This window comes from Silurus aristotelis (assembly GCF_946808225.1).
Source record: "Silurus aristotelis genome assembly, chromosome: 18".
NCBI lineage: Eukaryota > Metazoa > Chordata > Actinopteri > Siluriformes > Siluridae > Silurus > Silurus aristotelis.
Genome location: NC_139591.1, coordinates 24,128,895 through 24,139,898, shown reverse-complemented (window position 1 = coordinate 24,139,898; position 11,004 = coordinate 24,128,895). Strand labels below are relative to the sequence as shown.

The window sequence follows — 11,004 nt, the reverse complement described above, 5'->3', positions numbered from 1 at the left end:
CCCTCACTGAAAGTAATGTTCATTGTGCGTGTAAGAGAGAGAAATCGTGGACCAGGGCAGATTTGGATATGAAACTGGTTTCAGGTCCTACAGCTCGGTATCTTCATAGCGCTGATGTTTTGATGGTTTCAGGTTCCTCGGTTTTGAACAGGTTGTCTGTCCGGAACAAAACTGTGTGAACTCAGCTTCCTAAAATACACCAAAAAAGTTCATATTCAGACCATTTAGATCTTTCAGGGTTTTTTTAGTTGTCGCAGCATGAAACCTTTTCAAGAACTGAAGACTTTTTAACACAGAGAAGCTGAAAAAGTTTCATTTGAGCTTCTGTACTGAGATGTTTTTAGGGAAATCAGGTTCTGTGGTTGTTCTCTGTGGTGCTCACTGATGATCTGAGAGTTTAATACAGAACACGAGACGAGACGAGGAGCTTTAAATGTTATAAGAAATTTATTTTAGAAATCATCTTCATTTGTCATTTTACTTCCACATCTTCTATTTTGGTCTTATTTCCGGTGTGAAACTCCTTGAAGCTCGATGACGCAGTGAAGTTTGTGGTCTGCATCATTTCCTGTTTCTATAATCCGCTGTAGCTCGTGCTGTCAGCACACCGGAAGTTCTCCAAACCGACAGCGGACACTTTCAGGTCAGCAGTAGGACAAAGAAAACGTCCTCGTGTTAAATATAAAGGAATACACACACACACACACACACACACACACACACACAATCTTACCCATAGACATTATTTTATTACATTTTAATTGCATGTTTATTAATTTTAATAATTCTGTAATTTGAACTATTTTATTTTGCCAACAGGTGGCAGCACGAGGCTGCACGCACATTCACAGAGAGCACCGACTGAATCGCAGAAGGTGCTTGAGACGTTCCAGAGGAACACTGGCAGCTGTATTGATGTACAAGGCGACTATTTTGAAGGTAATAGTGTGGAAACGTAGGTAAATAAAGTTCTTTCTTGTAAACAGAGCTTTTTTGATTCCACCTTGTATTTGTCATTAAATCTCCTCTATATAATCACCTGTTTACTAAACCCTCACACACACAAAGACTCCAGACTCGTTTGTAAAAGACCATTCTTTTATTTGATGGTGGTTTTTGTTTCCACAGGATTTACCATGAAACCTAAAACTATGTACAAAATCTGGAATGTAGAGGAAATGCATAGCGATGGTCTTCACATAGCTGCGTCCAAAGAACCCGGGAAAATCGCTATCCAATTAAAAAGCTTTGCTGCTGTGATGAATTTATTGCTGGTCTTTAGAAAGTAAAGGTCAGTATTGCAGTGACTAAACTCCGGATTATTTACACTTTCATTAGTAATCAATAAAAGTGAAAGAAAAAGCGCTAAATAAATAGACGTACACAGGAGAGTCCAGAGAGACCAGGGGCTCCATCTCTGATGTGGAATTAAAATATTCAGACTGAAATTTGATCTGCAGATTGTCATGATTCATTTAGTCAGGTTTCATCTGTGGAGATAATCACGTGTCAATCACAAGCTCTTCATCCACCTTAAACAGATGGAGGGACAAAGAGCCTCTGTTTAGACTCCGCTACTGCGTGATGGTGAGAGGAAAATCGAATCAGAACATTAAATCAAATAAATCGCCTTTACTACAGAAACGATAATCAGTGTTCTAATCCACACACTGACGACAGGAATTTGGCCTCGTAGATCTTCAGAATCACGATGATTTACATTCATAACATTCATAGAAGGAACGATTTCATGCAGAAATTTCACACAAGACAAGAAACATTCACGTTGTGTGTATGTGTACACACACACACACACACACACACACACACACACACACACACACACCGTTCAACTGTCCAAGCTTCAGACCTCAGGATCAGAGTCTAATACTCACTGAAACAATGATCATGCCTTCAGGTTTTTTTTCTTTCTTTACAAGGTCAGATCAGAATTCAGTTCAGGATTAAACCACACACACACACACACACACACACACACACACACACAGCTTTGCAAAATATTCAGAAATGCTGTTTCCTATTGTCTAAAAGATTTACAATATAAAATGCGATCACAAAAATGTGTTACTAAAAGAGTTCCTTGTGTTATTATTATTATTATTATTATTTAAAAACACTCGTCTTTCTGAAAGTAAAATCTTGCTATTGCTCTCGCAACTGTGTGGATCAGTGAGTATTGCTCAGGGTTAAAGGTCAGTTGGCACTTCACACGTCCTTTGTTTTGTTCGTCTGCATCCCTCGCTCCAAACGCGAGAACGAGTGATTCAGCACTGCAACTGTTTCAGCATGAAAACCAGAGATCAGAATCAAGTAAAAACAGCAGAGCGGTGGGTGTGGCCAGAGCAGTGGGTGTGGCCAGACGGTCAGGATGAGGAACATCACTCGTCTCCAGAGGAAGCCCTTTAAATGTGAGATCCATAAAATGTGTGACATCAGATTTTCCCCAGCATGCACTGAGACACACACAGGTCATGTTTCTCTCAGAACTCTGTTGTCCTCCGTAACACCACCACATCTCACACACTTCTAATGGAGTTACGGGGCAGTCTCAGAGACGTGGCAGAACTTTCCAGGTGAAGACGTGTGGATGTGGTATGACTTTCCATAAAGCGCACAAGTTCTACATTCAGAATCTGCTCTCAGCACACATCCTCGAGCTCCAGATCAACAGCTCCACAGGTCAGAGATTTCTCAAATACCAAAAATATAAAGGAACTTAAATGTGGTTTAAAAATAAAACTAAAACAAAAAAGAGATGCTGATGTCAGCAGGCAGAGCCCCGCCCCTTGTTGGTCATCTCCTCGCTTCTACTTTAAGGTGAATGATTAAAAAAAATTGTTTAAAAAACACAGGTTTCTCGTGCATGTTGTTTCTCCCACAGTGAAGGATGCTGCAGAGACTCCGCCCACACGCTGCAGTGGTTACACCCCTTTTTATCACAACTCCTTCTATTAAAAACTGTTCAGATGTATGTCTCCTCCTCCAACTCCTTCTCCTCTGTGTACAAAAATATAAGTGACCATTCAGACATCGTGGGTTCTGTGGAGTCTCTATGCTGCCATGTCTCTGATGATGACCAGGTCCACTGTGCTGGAAAAGTTCTTCAGGAGAGACACAGCGTTCCCGTGATCGATGTTCACAAAATTATATCCATTCGCCTGTGGGGAGAAAGAGAGAGAGAGAGAGAGAGAGAGAGAGAGAGAGAGAGAAATCAAAACACTTATGTAGAATCTGAAACAAACTCAGAGCAAAAACACAAACTATAAACTGGAGCAACTAAAACCAGCCATTAAAGAAAAGCAAAACACTTAAAATTTCCCAATTAGTGAAGAGAAACTAAAGCACAAAATCATCAAACTGAAACCACAGAAAGCTTCAGAACCCGACGGAATCCTGAACAAAATGATTAAACACACAGCTGTAAATTTTAATCAGTCGTTTTAAAACTCTTCAGTCGGGTTCTGAGTGTTCGGTTTCTTCCCTGAAATCTGGAATCGAAAGTCTAATAACCTCAATCTATACAAGTGGAGACAAATTTCACCCAAAAACTACTGAGGTATTCATGTGAACAGTAATGTGGGGAAGATGATGAGTAAAATCGTTAACTTAAGATTTCTACACTTCCTTAGTGAACAACATCAAAGTGAAAGTCAGACTGACTTTTTACCAAAATACCACACAGCTGATCATATTTACAAACCCCCCCCCCACACACACACACACACACACACACACACACACGGCTGATCATATTTACACCCCTCACAGCTGATCATATTTACAACCCCCCCCCCCCACACACACACACACACACACACACACACACACGGCTGATCATATTTACACCCCTCACAGCTGATCATATTTACAAACTCCCCCACACACACGGCTGATCATATTTACACCCCTCACAGCTGATCATATTTACAAACTCCCCCACACACACGGCTGATCATATTTACACCCCTCACAGCTGATCATATTTACAAACTCCCCCCCCACAGCTGATCATATTTACAAACCCCCCCCAGCTGATCATATTTACACACACACACACACACACACACACACACACACACACACAGCTGATCATATTTACAACCCCCCCCCCCCACAGCTGATCATATTTACACACACACACACACACACACACACACACACACACACACACACACACACACAGCTGATCATATTTACAACCCCCCCCCCCACAGCTGATCATATTTGCAAACCCCCCCCACAGCTGATCATATTTGCAAAAAAAAATAAACCCCACAGCTGATCATATTTACACACACACACACACACACACACACACACACACACACACACACACACACAGCTGATCATATTTACACACACCCACAGCTGATCATATTTACACACACACACACACACACACAGCTGATCATATTTACAACCCCCCCCCCAGCTGATCATATTTACACACACACACACACACACACAGCTGATCATATTTACAACCCCCCCCCCAGCTGATCATATTTACAAAAAAAAAAAACCCACAGCTGATCATATTTACAAACCCCCCCCCCCCCCACAGCTGATCATATTTACACACACACACACACACACACACACACACACACACACACACACACACACACACAGCTGATCATATTTACACACACACCCCCACAGCTGATCATATTTACAACCCCCCCACCCCCACAGCTGATCATATTTACAACCCCCCCCCCCACAGCTGATCATATTTACAACCCCCCTCCCCCAGCTGATCATATTTACAAACACCCCCCCCCCACACACACACAGCTGATCATATTTACACCCCACACGGCTGATCATATTTGCACCCCACACGGCTGATCATATTTGCACCCCACACGGCTGATCATATTTGCACCCCACACGGCTGATCATATTTGCACCCCACAAGGCTGATCATTGTTATGGTAAAGAGAGGGTAAAAAAGTAATCCTGAGCTACCTGGATGATTTTGTCTCCTGGTTGGAGAAGTTTAAAAGCAGGTCCCTCAGGCTGAACTCTCGTCACAAATATTCCCTGTTAATGCAAACACGTTTATTCATTCGGACCAAATCACAAAAATAAAAATGTATAAAACTTATAGAAAGAAATAATTGAAAATAAAAAACAAATTGCTTCCTCCAGCAATGCCATTTCTCTACAAATCTTTAACAATTATTGGCACCCCTTGTTTTAATCGTGTTGGTGGATCCTGGTCATGAGGGAGTGATGGATGATAATTTTACTGGTATTAGAATGTATTTATTGATCTGCCAAACACCATAAATGTAAATGGACCAAGTGTGTATGATTGTGAATGAATTTACTTGTACACATATTCCTTATCTTGCTTACAGATTTATGTAACATTGACTTGTACCCTCCTGGCAGAGGTAGAAAGGTTCAGGAGAGGACAGTGTGTGTGTGTGTGTGTGTGTGTGTTTGGATGTTCTAGAGGTGCCAGTAGTTTTAGGAAAAAGAGGCTAAATTTTATAACTGTACTGGTTACAGCACTGGAGGAAAATCAAGTTCAGGTTTTATATAAAATGTTCCTCTTCTTCTTGTTATAGGAATGAATAATTGTGCGTGAGATTTCAGAGACACGTACGTTATCTTCAGGGCGAAACGGGTTTCCTCTTCCTCCCACTCCTCCTGATATACTGAAGCCTAGTTCAGGGTTCTTCTCAATCTTCACGTGCATCTGAACACCACCATCAGAACGTAAACAGTTTAACCACCACACACACACCTTAACACGTGTGTGTGTGTGTGTGTGTGTGCGCATATATCTATATAGGTGTGTGTGTGTGTGTGTGTGTGTGTGTGTGTGTGTGTGTGTGTATAAGGGTATGTGTGTGTATGTGTCGTTATCTGTAAGGGTATATATGTGTGTGTGTGTATGTGTGTACCTCGTGAGGCAGGGTGTCGTGGGGGTGACGTGGGGGTCCAGGTGGTTGCTGGGACACTTTGAGCATCAGGTAGTCGATGAGCTGCTCTCTGGAGGGATGCCGAGCTATCGGAACCTGAGCACAGTTCATCTGAGAGCGAAGAGGAGCAGGAGGAGGAGCACACATCTGACCATTCATCAAAGGCACCTAATCAAAACACACACACACACACACACACACACACACACACACACACACACACACACACACACACAGAGTTTAAGGAAGTTTTACACAGTGACAGTGATTTATCTGTGTAAAGCTGCTTTGAGACAATGTTCACTGTTAAAAGTGCTATACAAATAAAATTGAATTGAATTGATAGTTGAGTCTAAATCAGCTGAGCTGTATGATTCAGGTTTGTCCTGTAAGACCGGTGCAGCTCATCACTCAAACATCAAAACGTTTTTAATCCCAAGAAGTGAATGTTCTTATCTGTACATACTGATAAAAATATTATTATTTCACAGATCTCTCCTCAGATATCAGCTCCTTCTGTCGAAACTTCTCAAAATAACTGTTTCCGCAAAGCAATAATGTGTCTGTGTGTGTGTGTGTGTGTGTGTGTGTGTGTGTGTGTGTGTGTGTGTACGTGCGTGTGCAGGACAGACGGCTGTCTGGAGGAGGTTTATTTTCACTGTCTGACACCAGGGGGCAGAAGAAACCACAAAAACACTTCATGTGTGGAGATGTGCGAAGAGCGAAGATTCCTGCATGGAATTTCAGCACTTAAAAATGATAAACGTGTGTATAAATATAATGTGGGTGAGGATTCACCATATTTTTGCTTTATTTTAATCAGATACACATCTGGTGTGTGTGTGTGTGTGTGTGTGTATATATAAAACTGCCCCATAGTAACTGCTCATATATCAGATATATTTCTTTATTATTTCCAGGACCATTCTGACTTCAGCTCCTCCTGCACAAACACTCCTCAGTGTTCTCATCCTGCTGGTCTGATGATTAGTGTTTTCCCTCCATACAGTGACCCTGAGAGTTATAAAGGTGCTGCACACAGAACTCGTTAGTGTTCTTATTAATTACACATTCAACACGCTTATTATAAAATCTTCACAGCACCACTAATCAATTCAGCTTTTTATTTTAAAGAGGCTGGATGAGTTGGAGCTGAAGGTCTGGAGGATGATCTGCTCCCAGGAGAATCTTCTAAGGAGTAATCTGTGTCTCTTCTGTGGCCCTGACCCCGTTCTCATAATGTTACTCATTAATCAGTGATAATTAATTACTGCTGGAGCACAGAGTCTCAGGATCAACATCCTCCACTCCACCACCTCAGGCTGTGTGTGTGTGTGTGTGTGTGTGTGTGTGTGTTACTGTAAAGACCTTTCTAAAGCACAGAATTGAGAATGTTTTCCCTCAGGTGCAGTTGGTTTGTGTGTAAACAAAGGTGATTTTGTAGCTCAAATTCCCTGTGGCTCATTTCTTTATTCTACCACCCCCACCCCCACCCCCACTCATTGTTATTGACCCTGCCCCAATAACAGACAGCTGATTGACTGTTGCATGTTTGTCTCATTTGTAGTCGTAATACAGTAAATTCTATTAGGAAAAACATTCTAAAGTGCTGCAGACGCATTTCAATGAGCATTAAACGTAGTGTTACATGGACATCAGAAAAATTAAGACTGGTTTAATATTAAAACAGTGAATTTAAGACTTTTCAAGGCCTAAATTTTCAGATTTGTTTGATTTTAGACTGTTTAAGACCCTGTGGAAACCCTGTAGTTACCGCGATTACACACACTCAGACTGGAATGAGGTTACACTTACTTTCCTGTGTGAGTCAACGATGTAACTCTGCTGTCCGTACACACCAAAACCCTCATCCTGCAAACACACAACACACACCATCAACACAAAAGATCAAGACACACACCATCAGCAGATGATGCAGTAATAGATGTCACTGTGTTTTATCCTGATGCGAAGCAGTGAAACAGAACAGTGTGGATTTAATCCTGATTTGTGTCCTGCTCATGAATAATTCAGAGATTCTCAGATTAAAATAGAACTCCATCAGGATATTTTTAACCTGATCCAACAGAATCACAAAGCTGGACAGGAACACAGCTTTCAGGCAGAAATAATCAGATGTTCATAACTGAGGTGTAGCTCACATGATCCAGTAGGTGTACAGGAGGATTAGAACCTAAACCTGTTTATTCTCCTCCCTCTCTCAGGGCACAGGAACTCTAATACTAATCATAATCACTCATTAACCCTTCAGGAGTGAATAAGTGTATTAAATTAACTCCTGACACACACACACACACACACACACACACTCCAGCATAGACACACTGTAATCAGGGTTAGGAGCGAGTGTTAGTGAAGGAAAAGGAATAAAATCAGTCCTACAGAGACGTTCAGTTCATCACCTAACTGGAACATGTGACTGTTTCAGACCCACATCACACACAGGATTACAAATACTATTACCGTAATGAAACCGCTGTGTAAACACACATCGTGAATTCATGTAAGTGCCATGTAGATATGAGTGTACTTCCTGTTCTGGACACAGTGAGGAGTCTCCTGCGCGCGCGCGCGCGTGCGCGTGCGCACACACACACACACACACACACACACACACACACACACACACACACACACACACACACACACACACACACGCTGCTCTGAGAGTTATTTCCATGAACCACAGATTAATGATGTCCTGGGAGAACTCTGCCCTCATCTCCTCCCTGCTCTTCACACTCATCAGTAATCTGATCACAGCTCTGATTTTACACACAGGGGTCACCACTGCACTGTCTGTCTGTGTGCACGTGTGTGTGTGTGTCTCTCTGTCTGTGTGCACGTGTGTGTGTGTCTGTGTGTGTGCGAACGTGTGTGTGTGTGTGTGTGTGTGTGCACGTGTGTGTGTGTGTGTGTCTCTCTGTCTGTGTGCACGTGTGTGTGTGTCTGTGTGTGTGCACGTGTGTGTGCACATGTGTGTGTGTGTGTGTGTGCACGTGTGTGTGTGTGTGTGTGTGTGTGCATGTGTGAATGCTGCACGTGTTCTTTCATTTCTCATTAAAACATTTCAAGTTGATGTTTCTAAAGAAAGTTCTAAACAAAACTTGCACACAGAGAAAACCGAGTACTTCCTGTTACTAATGCTCATGAAATCTGAGAACTGTGGACAGACACAGACACCACATCCCCACTACGCCCCCCATCACACACACACAGATCACACACACTCCAGCACAGGTGAAATGATTGAAGTAACATGAATAGAGAGCAGTCCAATAAAACCCATACTGCAGGTTTGGGAATGAAACTCAGACTGAGGTGATTAACAGGAGGTTATGAGGTTTGATCCCCACTGGTGCTGTACTCACGCTGGGCCAAGGGCCTCCAAACTTCCGTCCATCTACAGTGCTCACGGTCAGAGAGCTCTGACTGCCATAGAGTGTGGCCAAAGACCGAGACAGCATGGTCTGAGAGCATGCGCACACACACACACACACACAAAATGGATACCACATGTGTTAGTTGTATACAGAACTAAAAACATGCAGGGTGTTAATACAGTGGTGTTAGTGTGTTAATGAGTGAAACAAACATGCAGAACTTTTCTCTCACACACACACACACACACACACACACACACACACACACACACACACACACACACACACACACACACTCTGCTCCATGATGAGTAAAAAATGGATCCATCTCTTTTGGGAAAAATTGTCATTCTTTAAATAAAATAAAAAAACGGTGTGTGGAGTAAAGCGGAATAAAACACAAACACTAATAATAAAAGACTAATAATAACACATAATAAAACTAAATAATAAAACTAAATAATTAAACACTAATAATTAAACACTAGGGAATGTGTGTTGATATGTAATGAATCAATGTTATATTCGGTTGATTCTGTCTGACTCGACCTGCTGGAGAACATAATTGTGATTTTTCTGTATTGAAGTCTCGAGATGGACAGTAATGTTCTTTCTCACTCACCATCTTCTCCATCTTCTTGGCCTCGATGTGCCTCATGACATGGTCTCTCCAGTCAGCCGGCACTCTGCCACCTCCACCCGGAGCTCCGTCTAACAGCGAGTGCTCGGACTTCACCCGGACATTGGGCCTCTTGTTTGGGCTGCTGTGCTGGTAGCTGAAGTCACAGACGGACATGGTTCTCTCAGGGAGCTCGTGTGGTGGAGGGCGAGTGATGTGTGGGCGTGGCCCGCTCCCCTCATCCACGCTGTAGGTGCGAGCTGACAGCGGCCTCTGGGAGTTCATCTGAAGAGGAGCTCGGGGCATGCTGTGGATCTCTCTGTAGCTCACGTAGTCACCGTCAGGCCCGGAAACGCGCCGAGGTTCTGCCGAAACCATGGAGGCGTTGGAGGAGGTGCTGCTCTGTCTCTGCAGGGGGTTTCTCTGCACACCTGGGGGCAGCATGCGATCCTTTACCCACATGTCTGGGGTTTTGGGTGGGCCACGCTGCTGGGGCTGGTGAGGATACGGTGGTGCATTGTTGCGATTGGAGAAGTTTGTGTTGGCTAAGGAGTGCTGAGGAGGGAGGAAGGGCTGTTCAGGGGGCACTGGGGTACGTTGGGTCCACAGGTTCTCTTTAGGCACGTTGCTGCTTGAGTACTGGATGTTATACTGAGGCGGGGGTGCCATGGGGTAGCGGGCCGGAATTCTGGAACTCAAGAGATCAGAGGAGGAACCTGAGGAACTGGGGTGGATCTGCAGCGGCTGGTCATCAAGCAGTGAGGCTGATTTGGAACGGACAATGCTTTGGGGTCCTGGAACAGCCTGAGGACCCACCACACACTCATATGGAGGAACCTCACCTTCCATGGAGTACAGCTTCATTCCACTGGCCTCCATGTTGCTGATACTCTGAGATTTTATCACCATAGCTGGAGGACATCTTTTCTCAGGGGTCAGTTCCTCTGTGCTTTGAGACAGAGACACTTCGCTGGACGCCACGACGGTTCGAACGACCTCGTGCCTCGTCATGCCCTCCCCCGGC

General features: G+C 43.5%; 1 protein-coding gene across 2 annotated transcripts in view; it reads right to left on the bottom strand.

The window, feature by feature from the left end:
• Positions 1–1,080: 1,080 nt before the first annotated feature.
• Positions 1,081–11,004, bottom strand: part of erbin (erbb2 interacting protein) — a 55,625-nt gene continuing 45,701 nt past the window's right edge. The window contains exons 21-27 of one of the 2 annotated variants that reach the window (XM_083568874.1): positions 9,984–11,004; positions 9,350–9,448; positions 7,773–7,829; positions 5,940–6,125; positions 5,639–5,731; positions 4,993–5,067; positions 1,081–3,179 (exon numbers count right to left, since the gene is read on the bottom strand). The exon at positions 9,984–11,004 is cut by the window's right edge and continues 354 nt beyond it. In XM_083568874.1, the coding sequence (XP_083425000.1) occupies positions 3,072–3,179; positions 4,993–5,067; positions 5,639–5,731; positions 5,940–6,125; positions 7,773–7,829; positions 9,350–9,448; positions 9,984–11,004 (1,639 nt within the window). In that variant the 3' untranslated portion in view covers positions 1,081–3,071. The remainder of the gene's footprint in view (positions 3,180–4,992; positions 5,068–5,638; positions 5,732–5,939; positions 6,126–7,772; positions 7,830–9,349; positions 9,449–9,983) is intronic. The other variant, XM_083568875.1, reaches the window with a different exon arrangement.